This window comes from Chlorocebus sabaeus, chromosome 8 (genome assembly GCF_047675955.1).
Source record: "Chlorocebus sabaeus isolate Y175 chromosome 8, mChlSab1.0.hap1, whole genome shotgun sequence".
NCBI classification, from domain to species: domain Eukaryota; kingdom Metazoa; phylum Chordata; class Mammalia; order Primates; family Cercopithecidae; genus Chlorocebus; species Chlorocebus sabaeus.
Window position 1 is genome coordinate 75,959,446 of NC_132911.1, and position 19,353 is coordinate 75,978,798.

Genomic DNA, 19,353 nt, shown 5'->3' on the forward strand with positions numbered 1-19,353 from the left:
TATAAGGGGCTTCCCCCTTCATTCGGCTCTCATTCTTCCTGTCACCATGTGAAAAAGGATATGTTTGCTTCCCCTTCTGCCATGTTTGTAAGTTTCCTGAGGACCCCCCACCACAGCACTGCAGAACTGAGTCAATTAAACCTCTTTCCTTTATAAATTACCCAGTCTCAGGCAGTTCTTGATAGCAACATGAGAATGAACTAATACACATTATTATAACTACATAAGTGCAGTGTTTTTATTGCTTACTTTTCAAAAAAAAAAAACACACTATATTTCCTTTCTTTTAAAATGTTCCATTATTCCTGGAGTTGACAATTGCCTTGTTTCCCTACTTGGTTAGTTTCCATAACCCTATAATTATTTCTTAGCAAAATCTTCAAATTAATTAATAAAACTCTTCTATATACATCTACTAGTTCTTTATTTTTCTGGTTTTTTAGAACACTATCCTCCCGCTCTAAGCCAGTTGCTCTTAAGTCTTGCTTCCAATCTTCCCGCAACTTCCCTTCACCTCTCTTCTACATTGCTTTCCTATTTCCTTGTTCTCCTATCATCTTTCTTGGTTTACTCTCACGTTTTGATTAAACTTTTGCCAGGCCTTCCAGAAAAAAATTTCTCAGAAGCAAAATTTTTTGAGACTTTGTATATCTCAAAACATCCTAATTCTACCCTCATACTTGATACAGTTTTGCTAGAAATAGAATTCAAAATAAAAAAAAAAAGTTTTCCATTGAAACCTTAAACTTATTGTTCTATTATGTTTTAATTTCACTGTTATGGTTAAAAATTTCATGCCATTCAGTTTTTCTATCTTTAGTACATTACTTCTTTTTCCTCTCAAATCTTCTAGAATCATCTTTCTTTGCTTCTCTGAAATGATATAATGATGTGCTTGATGTGAGCTATTTTTATTCACTCTTTCAATCTAATAACTCATATCCTTTAATGATATGCCCTGTTTTTATTCTTTGGTGATTTCTCTAGAAATCATAACATGAATATTAAGCATATCAAAGTTTAAGGCTAATCAATATTGTTACCTCAAAGATGAATATATCAATAAGATGGTGAAGCTAAAATTTCAGGGACTCTTACTTGCTCAGTCTCCTTCCAACCCTAGCAAAGCCTCATGTGTTCACCTTGTCACATATTTTTATAAAATTTGCAAAAATAAGACATTTTAATTGCAGTTGATTAAATTCCCTGTCTCTTTCTACTCTTGCTTACTTTCTCTCACATATTCCCCTAGTATGTTCAAGTGACTGTGGGCATTTTGTGGATGTGGCTAAGGGAAACTAAGTTGAGACTACATTTAGTTTAAGCATAGGGGAAATGTTTACATGATTTGCTTCAATATGTAACATTAATGAGTGGCGGAGCTAGGATTCCAAGGCAGTGTACCTGATCTTAACATTTATTCACTAAATTGTCTTTCAGATGTCAACAGGTCTTTCATTCCTAATGTGAGGGCACGATAGTCTATTCTCATCTAGTTGACACTATTATTTGACATTTTTGCCAATTTCCCACTTTCCTACCTGCTTCTAACATTTTTTCTATCATATTGCTGCCCTAAACTGTATCTTACACTCTGTTCAAACTAAATTTGTGCCATTGTCAAACTATGCGTTTGTTATACCTTTTCCTCAGTCTAAAATAACTTTGTCCAATGACATTATTCTTAATTCTGTACTTATTAATTCAGAGATTTTTATTAATTTATTTGGCCTTAAGTACTGACATCAGTGAAGAAAATAGAGAACTCCCATGTTCACTAAATAAGACATCAACAGGGAAAGGACTGTCTATTCAATAAATGGTACTGGGATAACAGGCTAGCCATATTTAGAACACTGAGACTGGACCCCTTGATTTTACCATATACAAAATCAACTCAAGATGGATTAAAAATTTAAACATAAAATGTAAAATTATAAAAACTCTAGAAGAAAATCTAGGAAATACCATTCTGGACATAGGCCTTGGCAAAGATCTCATGACAAAGACTACAAAATGATTGTAGGTTGCGTGCGGTGGCTCACGCCGTAATCACAGCACTTTGTTGAGGAATTTTGTGTCTATGTGCATCAAGGATACTGGCCTGGAGTTTCTTTTTTTCTTGTGTCACTGACAGGTTTTGGCATCAAAATGATGCTGACCTCAGAGAATAAATTAAATTAGGGAAGATTCCCGCCTCAATTTTTTGGAATAGTTTCAGTAGAATTGATACCAGCTCTTTTTTATACATCTGATAGCATTCAGCTATGAATCCATTTGGTCTAAGGATTTTTCTGGTTGGTAGGTTTTTTGTTACTGATTTAATTTCAGAATTCATATAACATAATTTTGTACATAGTTACTACAGAAAATTTGGAAATTCAGAAAAGTATTTTTTAAATGAAAACAATCATTCATAATTCCTCCACCCAGAAGCATACACACTTAACATTTTGCATATTTTCTTCCAGATATTTTTCTATATAATAATCTCTTTGTAACCTTAAAAATATGCTGGCAGAAAATTTTATAAACTGTTTTTTGCCTACATTCTATGTCATAATCGCTTTCTTGTGTCATTAAAAGTTCTTTGTAAACACTCTAGTGGCTACATGTTCCATATTAACAGCCTACAATAATTTACCAATTTCTCTATTGTTAGACAATTGAATTATATCTCATTTTATGCTATTTTTGAATAACTTATCTCAATTTCCTACTTCAATAAGAAACTATATAGATGAAAACTGAACATAAAGATAGCTATCACTGGATCTCATAGATAGTCCAGATGCTATGTATCCTTGGGAATCATCATGAGATCTCCCATAATACAGGCTGTAAGATCTACATTTTGAACTTCTAACTTCAGAACTATATAATACAGAACTGTTAAGGGTTCTGCATCACATAGAACCCAACCCATGAATTATTTGCATCAAAAAAAAAAAAAGATCTCATACACAATAGAGATCTCATACACACAATCATTTTGTGTCTTCCTAACAATCAAAGTTAAGGTAAAAATATTAGAAGGGGCTATGCTCTAGAGGTTTACAAGAAAATGGGAACAGAGACACTGTTTAACTGATATCACGTGTGAGTCTAGGACAGCAAGAACTCCAGGGAAGATAACAATCTTACTCCCTGAAATGAATCCCAGAATAAATGGAACCCTAGTCATTAATGCAATTTGGGACTATTATTTAGCAAATAAATCGTTTTTTAACATCTCAAGTTAATTACCTATAAAAGGACTTTTCAAAAAGGAAAATGGAAATAAACTTTTCTTTAAAAAATGAACATTTTTACCTTAACGAGCAAATCTACTGTAAAACAGCAAACACATTGGCCAACTTGCAAAACATTCATTAGTTTTTTAGTATTTACACTTTTACCCAGTAATTCCACTTCTGGAAATTTAACCAATGGATATACTTTTTACATGCAAGTGATTTATGTATAAGATTACTCGTTGCGCATTTTTTCAATGGTTAAATATAAGAAACAACCTAAATTAACATAAATAGGGAGCTTATTAAATAAATTATGGTACATTCATAATTTGCAATACAATGCAGAAAATAAAAATGAATGTGGGAAATTTTTCTGTACTAATATGAACGGATCTCCAAGATACACTATGAGGCACAAAAAACGAAGACAGTTTTTATTTTATGTTAACATTTGTGTTAAGGAAAAAAGAAAAAAAAAGGACATATGCTTTAAAAACTTTTCTGAAGGAATCATCAAATAACTAACAATAGTAGTTTTCTTTCTGGGCAGATGGATACAGTATATATCCATATATTTTTTGATATTTCAACCATATTACCGTACTTCCTTTTCAAAAGAATAAATGATTTTTGAAGTATTAAAAATTTCTAAAGTCAGCCAATATTTATATAGTTGACATAAGGTCTCAGTGGCATCCATCTAACACAAGGAGTTAAGAAAAACTTACACTGACTGAAATTCGCTTGTCCATGCTCCAGAAGAATGTAGAGTTGAAGAATAAGTTGTGGGCAGCCTTCCAGGTAGGTCTCAAATAGTCTGAGCATGCTCAAATCAGTCACTCTATCTATAACTTCTTTATGTAGATCGATTTGTTCTTCCATGAAGTTAGTAGTATTGCTGTCATACATAAAAGCTGCATGGTAACCCCTTTTCAAGGCAAACCAATACCTATAAAGTAAACATAAACATTTCTCTTTAGTCTTATATTCTTTATAACATGTCTGTTAATACACATAATAATTTGGGAAAAGGAATATGTGGGTTTTTTTTTATTATTATACTTTATGTTCTAGGGTACATGTGCACAACGTGCAGGTTTGTTACATATGTATACATGTGCCATGTTGGTGTGCTGCACCCATTAACTCATCATTTACATTAGATATATCTCCTAATGCTATCCCTCCCCGCTCACCCCACCCCACAACAGGCCCCGGTGTGTGATGTTCCCCTTCCTGTGTCCAAGTGATCTCATTGCTCAATTCCCACTTATGAGTGAGAACATGCAGTGTTTGGTTTTCTGTTCTTGCAATAGTTTGCTGAGAATGATGGTTTCCAGCTGCACCCATGTCCCTACAAAAGACATGAACTCATCCTTTTTTATGGCAGCATAGTATTCCATGGTGTATATGTGCTACATTTTCTTAATCCAGTCTGCCATTGATGGACATTTGGGTTGATTCCAAGTCTTTGCTATTGTGAATAGTGCCACAATAAACATACGTGTGCATGTGTCTTTATAGCAGCATGATTTATAATCCTTTGGATATATACCCAGTAATGGGATGGCTGGGTCAAATGGTATTTCTAGTTCTAGATCCCTGAGGAATCACCACACTGTCTTCCACAGTGGTTGAACTAGTTTACACTCCCACCAACAGTGTAAAAGTATTCCTATTTCCCCACATCTTTTCTAGCATCTGTTGTTTCCTGACTTTTTAATGATTGCCATTCTAACTGGTATAAGATGGTATCTCATTGTGGTTTTGATTTGCATTTCTCTGATGGCCAATGATGATGAGCATTTTTTTCATGTCTCTCTTGGCTGCATAAATGTCTTCTTTTGAGAAGTGTCTGTTCATATCCTTTGCCCAGTTTTTGATGGGGTTGTTTTTTTCTTGTAAATTTGTTTGAGTTCTTTGTAGGTTCTGGATATTAGGCCTTTGTCAGATGAGTAGATTGCCAAAAGTTTTCTTCCATTCTGTAGGTTGCCTGTTCACTCTGATGGTAGTTTCTTTTGCTGTGCAGAAGCTCTTTAGTTTAATTAGATCCCATTTGTCAATTTTGGCTTTTGTTGCCATTGCTTTTGGTGTTTTAGACATAAAGTCCTTGCCCATGCCCATGTCCTGAATGGTATTGCCTAGGTTTTCTTCTAGGGTTTTTATGGTTTTAGGTCTAACATTTAAGTCATTAATCCATCTTGAATTAATTTTTGTATAAGGAGTAAGGAAAGGATCCAGTTTCAGCTTTTTACATATGTCTAGCCAGTTTTCCCAGCACCATTTATTAAATAGCGAATCCTTTCCCCATTGCTTGTTTTTGTCAGGTTTGTCAAAGATTAGATGGTTGTAGATGTGTGGTATTATTTCTGAGGGCTCTGTTCTGTTCCATTGGTCTATATTTCTGTTTTGGTACCAGTACCATGCTGTTTTGGTTACTGTAGCCTTGTAGTATAGTTTGAAGTCAGGTAGCATGATGCCTCCAGCTTTGTTCTTTTGGCTTAGGATTGTCTTGGCAATGAGGGCTCTTTTTTGGTTCCATATGAACTTTAAAGCAGTTTTTTCCAATTCTGTGAAGAAAGTCATTGGTAGCTTAATGGGGATGGCATTGAATCTATAAATTACCTTGGGCAGTATGGCCATTTTCACAATATTGATTCTTCCTATCCAAGAGCATGGAATGTTCTTCCATCTGTTTGTGTCCTCTTTTATTTCATTGAGCAGTGGTTTGTAGTTCTCCTTGAAGAGGTCCTTCACATCCCTTGTAAGTTGGATTCCTAGGTATAGGTATTTTATTCTCTTTGAAGCAATTGTGACTGAGAGTTCATTCATGATTTGGCTCTCTTTGTTATTGGTATATAAGAATGCTTGTGATTTTTGCACATTGGTTTTGTATTCTGAGACTTTGCTGAAGTTGCTTACCAGCTTGAGGAGATTTTGGGCTGAGATGATGGGGTTTTCTAAATATACAATCATGTCATCTTCAAACAGGGACAATTTGATTTCTTCTTTTCCTAATTGAATACCCTTTATTTCTTTCTCTTGCCTGATTGCCCTGGCCAGAACTTCCAACACTATGTTGAATCGGAGTGGTGAGATAGGACATCCCTGTCTTGTGCCAGTTTTTAAGGGGAATGCTTCCAGTTTTTGCCCATTCAGTATGATATTGACTGTGGGTTTGTCATAAATAGCTCTTATTACTTTGAGATACATTCCATCAATACCTAGTTTACTGAGAGTTTTTAGCATGAAGGGTTGTTGAATTTTGTCGAAGGCCTTTTCTGCATCTATTGAGATAATCATGTGGTTTTTGTCTTTGGTTCTGTTTATGTGATGGATTATGTTTATTTATTTGTGTGTGTTGAACCAGCCTTCCATCCCAGGGATGAAGCCATCCTGATCGTGGTGGATACGGTTTTTGATGTGCTGCTGGATTTGGTTTGCCAGTATTTTATTGAGGATTTTCAAATCGATGTTCATCAAGGATATTCATAAAGGTTCTAAAATTCATCAAGGTCTAAAATTATCTTTTTTTATTGTGTCTCTCCCACGCTTTGGTATCAGGATGATGCTGGCTTCATAAAATGAGTTAGGGAGGATTCCCTCTTTTTCTATTGATTGGAATAGTTTCAGAAGGAATGGTACCAGCTCCTCCGTGTACCTCTGGTAGAATTCAGCTGTGAATCCATCTGGTCCTGGACTTTTTTTGGTAGGTAGGCTATTAATTATTGCCTCAATTTCAGAGTCTGCTATTGATCTATTCAAGGACTCAACTTCTTCCTGGTTTAGTCTTGGGAGAGTGTACGTGTCCAGGAATTTGTCCATTTCTTCTAGGTTTTCTAGTTTATTTCTGTAGAGGTGTTTATAGTATTCTCTGATGGTAGTTTGTATTTCTGTGGGGTCAGTGGTAATATCCCCTTTATCATTTTTTATTGCGTCTATTTGATTCTTCTCTCTTTTCTTCTTTATTAGTCTTGCTAGCAGTCTATCAATTTTGTTGATCTTTTCAAAAAACCAGCTCCAGGATTCACTGATTTTTTTGAAGGGTTTTTTGTGTCTCTATTTCCTTCAATTCCGCTCTGATCTTGGTTATTTCTTGCCTTCTGCTAGCTTTTGAATGTGTTTTCTCTTGCTTCTCTAGTTCTTTTAATTGTGATGTTAGGGTGTCAATTTTAGATCTTTCCTGCATTCTCTTGTGGGCATTCAGTGCTATAAATTTCCCTCTACGCACCTCTTTAAATGTGTCCCAGAGATTCTGGTATGTTGTATCTTTGTTCTCATTGGTTTCAAAGAACATCTTTATTTCTGCCCTCATTTTATTATGTACTAGTAGTCATTCAGGAGCAGGTTGTTCAGTTTCCACGTAGTTGAGTGGTTTTGACTGAGTTTCTTAGTCCTGAGTTCTAGTTTGATTGCACTGTGGTCTGAGAGACAGTTTGTTATAATTTCTGTTCTTTTATATTTGCTGAGGAGTGCTTTACTTCCAACTATGTGGTCAATTTTGGAATAAGTGAGATGTAGTGCTGAGAAGAATGTATATTCTCTTGATTTGGGGTGGAGAGTTCCGTAGATGTCTATTAGGTTCACCTGGTGCAGAGCTGAGTTCAGTTCCTGGACATCCTTGTTAACTTTCTGACTCATTGATCTGTCTAATGTTGACAGTGGGGTGTTAAAGTCTCCCATTATTATTATGTGGGAGTCTAAGTCTCTTTGTAAGCCTCTAAGACTTGCTTTATGAATCTGGGTGCTCCTGTATTGGGTGCATATATATTTAGGATAGTTAGCTCCTCTTCTTGAATTGATCCCTTTACCATTATGTAATGGCCTTGTCTCTTTTGATCTTTGTTGGTTTAAAGTCTGTTTTATCAGAGACTAGGACTGCAACCCTTGCCTTTTTTTGTTTTCCATTTGCTTGGTAAATCTTCCTCCATCCCTTTGTTTTGAGCTATGTGTGTCTCTGCACATGAGATGGGTCTCCTGAATACAGCAAACTGATGGGTCTTGACTCTTTATCCAATTTGCCAGTCTGTGTCTTTTAATTGAAGCATTTAGCCCATTTACATTTAAGGCTAATATTGTTATGTGTGAACTTGATCCTGTCATTATGATGTTAGCTGGTCATTTTGCTCATTAGTTGCAGTTTCTTCTTAGCATTGATAGTCTTTACAATTTTGCATGTTTTTGCAACGGCTGGTACCTGTTGTTCCTTTCCATGTTTAATGCTTCCTTCAGGATCTCTTGTAGGGCAGGCCTGGTGGTGACAAAATCTCTCAGCATTTGCTTGTCTGTAAAGGATTTTATTTCTCCTTCACATATGGAACTTACTTTGGCTGGATATGAAAATCTGGGGTGAAAGTTCTTTTCTTTAAGAATGTTGAATATTGGCCCCCTTTCTATTCTGGCTTGTAGAGTTTCTGCCAAGAGATCTGCTGTTAGTCTGATGGGCATCCCTTTGTGGGTAATCCGACCTTTCTCTCTGGCTGCCCTTAACATTTTTTCCTTCATTTCAACTTTGGTGAATCTGACAATTATGTGTCTTGGAGTTGCTCTCCTCAAGGAGTATCTTTGTGGCATTCTCTGTATTTCCTGAATTTTAATGTTGCCCTGCCTTGCTAGGTTGGGAAAGTTCTCCCGGATAACATCCTGCAGAGTGTTTTCCAACTTGGTTCCATTCTCCCCAGCACTTTCAGGTACACCAATCAGATGTAGATTTGGTCTTTTCACTTAGTCCCATATTTCTTGGAGGCTTTGTTCATTTCTTTTTACTCTTTTTTCTCTAAACTTTTCTCACTTCACTTCATTCATTTGATCTTCAATCACTGATACTCTTTCTTCCAGTTGATCGAGTCAGTTATTGAAGCTTGTGGATTTGTCACATAGTTCTCATGTTGTGGTTTTCATCTCTATCAGGTCGTTTATGGACTTCTCTGTGTTGGTTATTCTAGTTATTCATTCATCAAATCTTTTTTCGAGGTTTTTAGTTTCTTTGCACTGGGTTCGTAGTTCCTCCTATAGCTCTGAGAAGTTTGATCGGCTGAAGCCTTCTCTCAACTCGTCAAAGTCATTCTCTGTTCAGCTTTGTTCCATTGCTGGCGAGGAGCTGTGATCCTTTGAGGGGGAGAGGCATTCTGATTTTTTGAATTTTCAGCTTTTCTGTACTACTTTTTACCCATCTTTGTGGTTTTATCTACCTTTGGTCTTTGACAATGGTGACGTACAGATGGGGTTGTGGTGTGGATGTCCTTTCTGTTTGTTAGTTTTCCTTCTAACTGTCAGGACCCTCAGCTGCAGGTCTGTTGGAGTTTGCTTGAGGTCCACTCCAGTTAGGCTACGCCCAGTTAGGCTCTCCCAGTTAGGCTACTCAGAGGATCAGGGACACCCACTTGAGCAAGTAGTCTGTCCATTCTCAGATCTCAACCTCTGCACTGGAAGAATCACTACCCTCTTCAAAGCTGTCAGACAGGGACATTTACATCTGCAGAGGTTTCTGCTGCTTTTTGTTTAGCTATGCCCTGTCCCCAGAGGTGGAGTGTACAGAGGCAGGCAGGCCTCCTTGAGCTGCAGTGGGCTCCACCCAGTTCGAGCTTCCCAGTAGCTTTGTTTACCTACTTAAGCCTCAGCAATGGCGGGCGCCCCTCCCCCAGCCTCGATGCCACCCTGCAGTTAGATTTCAAATTGCTGTGCTAGCAATGAGGGAGGCTTTGTGGGCATGGGACTCTCCGAGTCAGGCATGGGATATAATCTCCTGGTGTGCTGTTTGCTAAGACCCTTGGTAAAGTGCAATATTAGGGTGGGAGTGACCCGATTTTCCAGGTGTTGTGTGTCACAGTTTCCCTTGACTAGGAAAAGGAATTCCCTTTCCCCTTGCACTTCCCGGATGAGGTGATGCCTCGCCTTGCTTCAGCTCTCGCTCGTTGGGCTGCACCCACTGTCCTGCACCAACTGTCCGACATGCCCCAGTGAGATGAACCCGGTACCTCAGTTGGAAATGCAGAAATCACCCGTCTTCTGTCGCTCACGCTGGGAGCTGGAGGCTGGAGCTGTTCCTATTTGGCCATGTTGTCACCCCACCTCAGGAATATGTGTTTTTAGTACACAATTCTCCCACAAACTCTCTCTACTAGATTTTTTGTGAATATCTCATAGTGGCTTTATTGAGATTCAGACCCTGTAAACCTTTATTGAATGTTTGATGTGCCGGTTGTGTGGGAGTTCTATTAAGTATACATAATCTCATTACATCTTTACAATAATTATGTGAGAAAAGTAGGCATTATTCCATTTCACAGATGGAAAAACTAAAGCTGAGAAAGATAGAGTGATGTGCTGAAAGTTACAGAGATAGTAAGGGGTAGACACCGGGTCCAAACCCAGATCTTATTATTCCCAGTCTTAATCACTACTTTCTGAAAGACAAACTGCAATTTTCCATTCATGCAATTGATCTGAACTACAACACAGATAATTTCCCTTATGAGAATATCAAGGTTGAAAATGAGATTGAATCGTCCCTTAATTTAATCTAGAAAACAATTACTCAATACTTACAAGGTGCTAGGCTCTTTGACCATTACCATCCCAGAAAATATATAAAACTTCAAAGACTCTTGAAATATCCCTGTTCAGGCTCTTGTTTTGAAACAATTGTAAAGTGAACACAAGTTATCCCATAGATAAAATCGATAACAAAAAAAATTGAAACATTTATTTAGAAGAAATCTGAGGCTAGCAGTAAGGCAACCAGTATTCTACGCCCAAAGCTTATCAAAAGTCTTTATCTATGTCTCAGTTTCCTCATGTATAAAATAAAGGCAGTGATATATGCCCTGTTTCAACCTGTTCCTTCTGCCAACGTTTCCCATTTCAGTAAATGGTAATAACATTCACAATATTGTTCAGACCAAAAATGTGGGAATAATTCCAACTCCTCTTTTTTCATGCGCTATAAAAATTCCTCAGCAAGTTCGCCTGGCTCTTGATCCTAACTTCAAATATATCCAGAATCTAAACACTTCTTACCACTTCCACTAGTACCACCCTTGTTTAGGCAGCCAACTCTCTGGCCTGTTATTTCAACAGCCTCGTAATTGGTCTCTCTGATTCTACTCTTGCTTCCCATGTAAGCTATTCCCTACACAGCATTCAGATTAAACTTTTTAAACATAATTCAGATATCACTCCTCATTGGGGTAGAAAATGTTTCAATGATTTTCATCAAACTTAGAATGAAATCCGAAGTCCTTACCGTATGTTACAAGGCCCTCCATGATCTACCTCCCACATATGCTACCACCACAACCACCTTTCCATCTCATTTCTCTCCCACTTCCAGTAAGGCCTCCTTGCTGTTTTTCTCAACTTAAAGGCCTTTGTCTTTGCTAATTCTTGTGTCTAGAACTCTTCTAAACTTCATATATTTTCAGTTTGCTCCTTAACTTCATTCAGGTCTCTACTCAAATATTACTTACTTATAGATGCCTTCCAGATCATACCATCTAAAGTAGTACTCTCTACCATATTCTATCCCTTTGTCCCATATTATTTTTCTTCGAAGTACTTATCACCACCTAGCACATTATTTATTTTGGTTTATTATCTTTACCTTCTCACAAGAATGTAATCTACATGAAAGGACAGACTTTGTTTTATCCATTGCTATATCCTAAACAACCAGAACAGTATCGGCACATAATAGGTGCTCAAGAAATATTTACTGAAGTAATACATGAAAGCTGATGACATTTTTTTCCATAAAGATAAATAGATGGTAGATATGAAAGGACTTTGGAAAGCTGAAAGTAAAACACAAATATAAAGTATTCCCATTGTAAACAAGACATATATATGGATATGTAAAGATTCTTTGTCTGGCAAAAAGAAGCATATTTTTACCATCACAGTTCTGGAATAACATGATCTATTATACTCAATGTGGACTGATGCCAGGGTAGGGAAGAGTGTCAACAAAAATGATGAAGGCATGGTCTCTACCCTCAATGACCTCACAACCCAATGGGAGGGCCAAGCCTATAAACTACTAGCTGCAGTATAAGGCAGAAAAAAAATAGTCATTCATCAGAAAGGCAAACGCTGAACTGTAAGTACTGAAGAAAAAATGATTAATACTGCCTAGGATTTATAAGCAAGATTTCTAAGAAAAGTTGTGTTTTAGCCTTTTCTGGGTATCTGACATAGTAGAGAGTATGTGATTACTGTTCTTGAAGTGGTTTATAATCCAATAGGCAGATACTATTGAAAAACTTGAGAAATTCACAAGTATAAACATACCCAGAGCATAATTATTACACGCAGCAGAAACTGAGAGAGGTAGCAGAGCAAAGTAGTTAAGAATGCAGACTCTAATAATGCCAGAATGCCATGGTTCAAATTCTGGCTCTGCTACCTCCTGGTTTAATCTCTCTGTGCTTCAGTTTCCTCATCTGGAAAACAGGGCCAATCATCACACCTCCCTCATTGGGTTGTTGTGAGAATTAAATGAGTTAATATATGTAAAATGCTTAGACCAGGACCTGGCACATGTTAAGTGTCTGTTAAAAACAAAACAGATAGTGCTGCCTACAAATGTACACATTTTAATTTCCAGTGTCTTTAGGTAGAAATATTTTCTAATTCTGAAACAATTAATGGCAAATATATACAAAGTTCGGCTTATCTGAGGGTAATTTCATCAAAAAGGGAATATGAATATAATTTTTAATCAATAGGACACTGTTTCACTTTTTTATTTATTTATCTATTTATTTTTTGAAACGGAGTCTCCCTGTCACCCAGGCTGGAGTGCAGTGGCATGATCTCTGCTCACTGCAAGCTCCGCCTCCTGGGTTCACGCCATTCTCCTGCCTCAACCTCCTGAGTAGCTGGGACTACAGGCGCCTGCCACCATGTCCGGCTAATTTTTTGTATTTTTAGTAGAGACGGGGCTTCATCGTGTTAGCCAGGATGGTTTCAATCTCCTGACCTCGTGATCCACCCACCTCAGCCTCCCAAAGTGCTGGGATTACAGGCGTGAGCCACCATGCCCAGCCTGCTTCATTTTTATGAAACAAATGACAAATAGGCCAAAAAAAGGAAAAAGCAGAGAGGGCTTTCTTAACATAGTGTATTCCTGTATTTTTATCCCTATATCTTCTTTTATTTGAAATAAAAAGCCACCAGTTTCCAGTAATGATGAATTACATTGTATCAGGCTGACTCCCCTATTGATTACAAATATAAATTCCAGACAAAATATAAAAGAAAACAAGGCAGAAAAGAGCAACAAAAGTAGGATTGGTGAACACGAAGATAGGTGCAATAGATTAAATGTCTGTGTTACCTCAAAATTCATTTGTTGAAACCTAATACCCAATGTGATGGTATTTGAGGTGGAGAGCCTTTGGAAGATGATAAAATGAATGGCATTAGTGCACTTATAAAAGAGGCCCTAGAGAGCTGCCTTGCCCATCCACCATGTGAGAACACCACGAGAAGGCACCATCTATGACACCAAATTTTCCAGCACCTTGCTCTTGGATTTCCCAGCCACCAGAACTGAGAAACAAATTTTTGTTGTTTAAAACTTGTATTTTGTTTTATAGCCATATCACTAGACTAACACTCAAGAGACTTAAGACCTCACTAGACTATGACTAAGGGTCAAAAGAAATCATCGAAACTAAAGCACAAAGCGAAAAAACTTAGGAGAAAAAAAAAATGAACAGAACAACAATAACAGGTAAAATTGAAGTCCTAGAAGAAAAGATAGAGGGGGAAAAAAAACTTGACAAAATATTAACCCAAAACATTTGTTAAACTTGATCAAAACCAGTAACATACAGATTCAAAAAGCTCAATGAACTCAAGCAAAATAAATACCCAAACACCCTACATAGGCACATCTTACTGAAATTGCTGAAAATCAAATGTAAAAAGAAAACCTGAAAAATAGACAGAGAAAAAAGACATATTCCTCACAGGGAAACAATGAGAACGTTGGCTGACTTCTCACCAGAAAGAACCAAAGTCAGAAAACAACCATATTAATAATTACACTAAATGTAAATGGATTAAACACTCCAATTAAAAGAGATTAACAACCTGGATTTTTAAAAAGAAAGACACAAATTCATGTGTTTTGCAAGAGACTCTCTTTAAACATAAAGACTCAGATAGTTTGAAAGGAAATCACCAAATAAAAAACTTGATATGGCTATATTAACATCCCAGACAAAACAGACTTCAAATCAAGGAATACTACCAGACATAAAGAGGATCAACATGTCATAATAATATAAGAATAAATTCATCATGAATACATAATATTTTAAAATCTGTATGCACCTAATGGAGCTTTAAGATACACAAAGCAAAAATTATCAAAGGTAAAGTGAGAAAAAGATAAATCCGCATTCTCAGTTGAGGATTTTATCACCTGACTCTCAGTAATTGAGAGGAAAAGGAGACCTTAAAAAAATCAGTAAGGATATAATTTAACATTATCTGCCTAATTGACCTAATTGACATTTATAGAACATTACATTCAGTAACTGAAAATATAGAAATTCTTTTCAAATGCACATGGAATATTCACCAAGTTAGACTACATGCTGGGCTATAAAAACAAGTCTTAATAAATATAAAAAGACTATAATCCTATGAAGTATGTTATCATAATAAATTTAAGTGTGAAATCAATAACCAACATATTTTTTAAATCCCCAAAGAGTTGGAGACTGAGGTAAAATTTATCCTAAAGTTTTATAAATATTGAACCCTAATAAATTTGAACATGACTACATGACCTCTCTCTAAGGATATTTAAATTGAAAAATAGGTAAGAAGGAGAGTGCAACTATTTAATGCCCATTTAACTTCATAGAAGGACCTAAGAATCTGTGGGAGGAGGGAGATTCAACTACCATTGTATGCATTTTTATATAATTTAAACTTTTTCATATGTACTAAAAAGAGCAAAAGTCATTTCCATATTTTAAATAATTCAAATGCCTTCCATATATCCATCAAAAGAAAACTCTCCTTTGGCAGAGAGAGGTTTTTACCACGAATCACACATAAATAGAAATGCAAAACTGTCATTTAATTTATATTCTGGAAAATGAAACATCCCACTCCACAGACCCCTGAACAGTAATGGCATACATAGTAGTAAGAGGCACACATACCTAATAAATAATTCATGTCGCTATCCCTTGTCTTTCATCTACCAACACAAATTCAATTTTTCTATTCCTTAGGGAAACAAATCCACAATTCAGCAAATCTCAGGTTTTGCAATACTTAGCCTGGACAAATCTTTGGACAATTTGGCCCATTTTTATGAACTGTTCTAATTTTTGCTCATTTCTCACTATCTATCTCAGTATTCTGCCTCTTCCTGAACTAAAAATATACAAAGAGAAAGGAAAAGGGTTGGGATATGAAGTGGCCAAGAAGGCTGACTAGAAGCAGTTAGTGTGCATGGCTCTCAGAGAGAAACAGAAGGGGCAAGTAAATACAACATCTTCAACTGAAACACCCAGCTACTCACATTGGGATTAATCAAGGAAACAACCTGACCCACAGAGAACAAAGAAAAACAAGGCAGGACAACAGCCACCTGGGAACAACACAGAGCCAGGGGATTCTCCCCAACCTAGGGAAGTGGTGAGTCAAAGAGCAACCTGGGGAAATCATGATTCTCCCACAGATCTTTGCAACCCTCAGGTCAGATCTCGTGAACCCACTCCACCAGGGCCTTCGGTCTTCAGTCTGACAGACAGAGCTATGTAGAGTCTCAGCAGAGCAGCCACTCAGGCATGCATGGAGACCCTGGAAGCTTAGATACTAGGGCTTTCCAGCAAAAGTAGCTGCAGCTATGGCAAAGTAGGACGTTAGACTCCTGTACATACCCCTAGAAAAGAGGCTGAATCTACGGGGCTGAACAGCAACAGCCCACAGGCCCCATTTCCACAGCACCTCACAAGTTAAGACCCACTTACTTGGAATTCTAGCCAGCTACCAATAGTGGCATTGCACCTCCCTAAGGAGGCACTCCTAGGAAGAGGGGCAGGCTGCCATCTTTGCTATTCAGGCACCTTAGCCATTCTAGCCTTCAGGTTTCGGGAAGTCTGAGTCCACCCAAGGCAGAGGGGATTCCCACAGCACAGCACAGCTGCTCTATCAAAACATGGCCAGACTGCTGCCTTTAGCAGGTACCTGATCTCATTCTTTTTCACTGGGCAGGACCTCCCAACCAGGGTCTCCAGCCACCCCCAACAGAGCTTTCCAGCTGACACAGATCTGAATTCCCCCTGAAACGGCACTCCTAGAGGGAGGGGCAGGCCACCTTGTTGTTTGGGCAACTTAGCCATTCCAGCCTTTGGACTTCAGAATGTCTGAGGCAACCAAGGGCTGAAGTGGACCCCCCGCACAGCCCAGCTGCTCTACTGAAATATGGCCAGACTGTTTTAAGTGGGTGCCAATCCTGTTCCTCCTCACTGGGTGGGACCTCGCAACCAGGGTCTCCAGCCACTTCCTACAGGTGCCTTTAAGCTGGCAACAGCTTTACTGTTTCACAGCCTTCATGGTAACACCTCCAGGTTCTGGAAACTCTGAGGTGACTAGGACTGGACCAGGCCCCAAGCATACCACAGCAGCCCTACAGAAAAGTGCCCAGACTGTTAAATGGGTACGCATTCCCATATCTCCTCACTGGGCAGGTCCTTCAGCCCTGGGCCTCCAACCACCCTGCCAGAGCTACCAAGTCAGTACCAACTCAGTAACACCATAGACAGAGCTTCCGGGGGCAAATGAAAGCCTCTTTGCCACTGCCTCTGCAGTGGAACATGCCTTGCCACCCTCAGACTAACAAAGGAGCAAAGATCCCAAGTGCCTTATCCACACCTCCAGGGAGCTGCGGTCAACCTAAGGAGAAGAGGCCAACCAATTTCCCACAAGTCTCCCATACCCTACCTAGCTTGTCACCAGACAGAAAACCCCTGGCTTGGACCCATAGCACAAACCCTCCATCTTGGGCTGACTGCACTGAGCAACTGCTGACCTGCATCTCTCTGGGGTGGAGCCTCCAGGAGTCAAGCAAATGACCCTTGACCACAATCACTACTATGATCTTTTCCTCTGCTGCCTCTAACCTGGAGAAGGAAAATAAACACTAAGACTGTCCCAGAGCTGCAGTGGGTAGCCCAGGAGTGACAAGTTGTGAACTACAGCCAGCAAGGGAGAGAGGAACCTACACTTTCAGAGCACTGACAGGGAACACAGTTGCAACTGTGAGGAAACATAGGGAAGCCACATAACCAAGCAAGAGTCTCCCTAAATGACTGATAAGCCTAAATGTCACCTGCTGGATCATACCCCCAAAGCTTCAACACCAAAAATATCTCACTAATATACCCCCACTGAAACCAGAGACAAGAAGCCAGCTTCAAATAAAGACCCTACACAAAGCCTCAGCCAGGTGAAAACATCCAGAAAAGAAGCCTATTGACTATACTCAATCTGCACTGCAGTTAAAGAAATACCCACATGCGAGATGAGAAAGAGCCAATACAAGAACTCTAGTAACTCAAATGCTGAGCATCATCAAAAAGCTAATCTACCATGATCAAGTAGGCTTCATCCCTGGGATGCAAGGTTGATTCAACATATAAAAATCAATAAATGTGATTCATCACATAAACAGAACTAAAGACAAAAACCACACAATCATCTCAACAGATATGGAACGGGCTTTTGATAAAACTGAACATTCTTTCATGTTAAAAACTCTCAATAACCTAGGTATTGAAGGAACATACCTCAGAATAGTAAGAGCCATGGCCAGGTGTGGTGACTCACACTTGTAATCCCAGCACTTTGGGAGGCTAAGGCGGGCAGACCACCTGAGGTTGGGAGTTCAAGACCACCCTGGCCAACATGGTGGAACCCCGTCTCTACTAAAAATACAAAAAACTAGCCAGGTGTGGTGGCGGGCACCTGTAATCCAAGCTACTCAGGAGGCTGAAGCAGGAGAATCGCTTGAACCTGGGAGGCAGAGGTTGCAGTGAGCCGAGATCACATCATTGCACTCCAGCCTGGGAAACAAGAGCAAAATTCTGTCAGAAGAAGAAGAAGAAGAAGAAGAAGAAGAAGGAGGAGGAGGAGGAGGAGGAAGAGGAGGAGGAGGAGGAGGAGGAGGAGAGGGGGGAGGAGGAGGGGGAGGGGGAGGGGGAGGGGAGGGGGAGGGGGAGGGGGAGGAGGGGGAGGGGGAGGAGGGGGAGGGGGAGGGGGAGAGGGAGGAAGAGGGGGGGGAGGGGGAGGAAGAGGGGGAGGAGGAGGAGGGGGAGGGGGAGGAGGAGGAGGAGGGGGAGAGGGAGGAGGAGGAGGGGGAGGGGGAGGAGGGGGAGGGGGAGGAGGAGGAGGAGGAGGGGGAGGAGGAGGAGGGGGAGGGGGAGAGGGAGGAGGGGGAGAGGGAGGAGGAGGAGGAGGAGGAGAAGAAGGAAGAAGAAGGAAGAAGAAAGAAGAAGGAAGAAGAAAGAAGAAAGAAGAAGAAGAAGAAGAAGAAGAGAGAAGAAGAAGAAGAAGAGAGAAGAAGAAGAAGAACAGCTCCAGTCTCCAACTCCCAGCGCGAGCGACACAGAACACCGGCGATTTCTGCATTTTCAACTGAGGTACTGGGTTCATCTCACTGGGGAGTGCCAGACGATCGGTGCTGGTCAGCTGCTGCAGCCCGACCAGCGAGAGCTGAAGCAGGGCGAGGCATTGCCTCACCTGGAAAGCACAAGGGGGAAGGGAATCCCTTTTCCTAGCCAGGGGAACTGAGACACACAACACCTGGAAAATCGGGTAACTCCCACCCCAATACTGCGCTTTAAGCAGACAGGCACACCAGGAGATCATATCCCACACCTGGCCGGGAGTGTCCCACACCCACGGAGCCTCCCTCATTGCTAGCACAGCAGTCTGTGATCTACCTGCAAGGCAACAGCGAGGCTGGGGGAGGGGCGCCCGCCATTGCTGAGGCTTAAGTAGGTAAACAAAGCTGCTGGGAAGCTCGAACTGGGTGGAGCTCACAGCAGCTCAAGGAAACCTGCCTGTCTCTGTAGATTCCACCTCTGGG

At 39.5% G+C, this 19,353-nt stretch overlaps 1 protein-coding gene across 2 annotated transcripts in view; it reads right to left on the bottom strand.

The window, feature by feature from the left end:
• The window catches only part of XKR9 (XK related 9), a 65,238-nt gene that overhangs the window by 19,064 nt on the left and 26,821 nt on the right, over window positions 1-19,353 (bottom strand). For both annotated transcript variants that reach the window (XM_038000405.2, XM_038000406.2), the window contains one exon: window positions 3,965-4,185. In XM_038000405.2, the coding sequence (XP_037856333.1) occupies window positions 3,965-4,185 (221 nt within the window). The remainder of the gene's footprint in view (window positions 1-3,964; window positions 4,186-19,353) is intronic.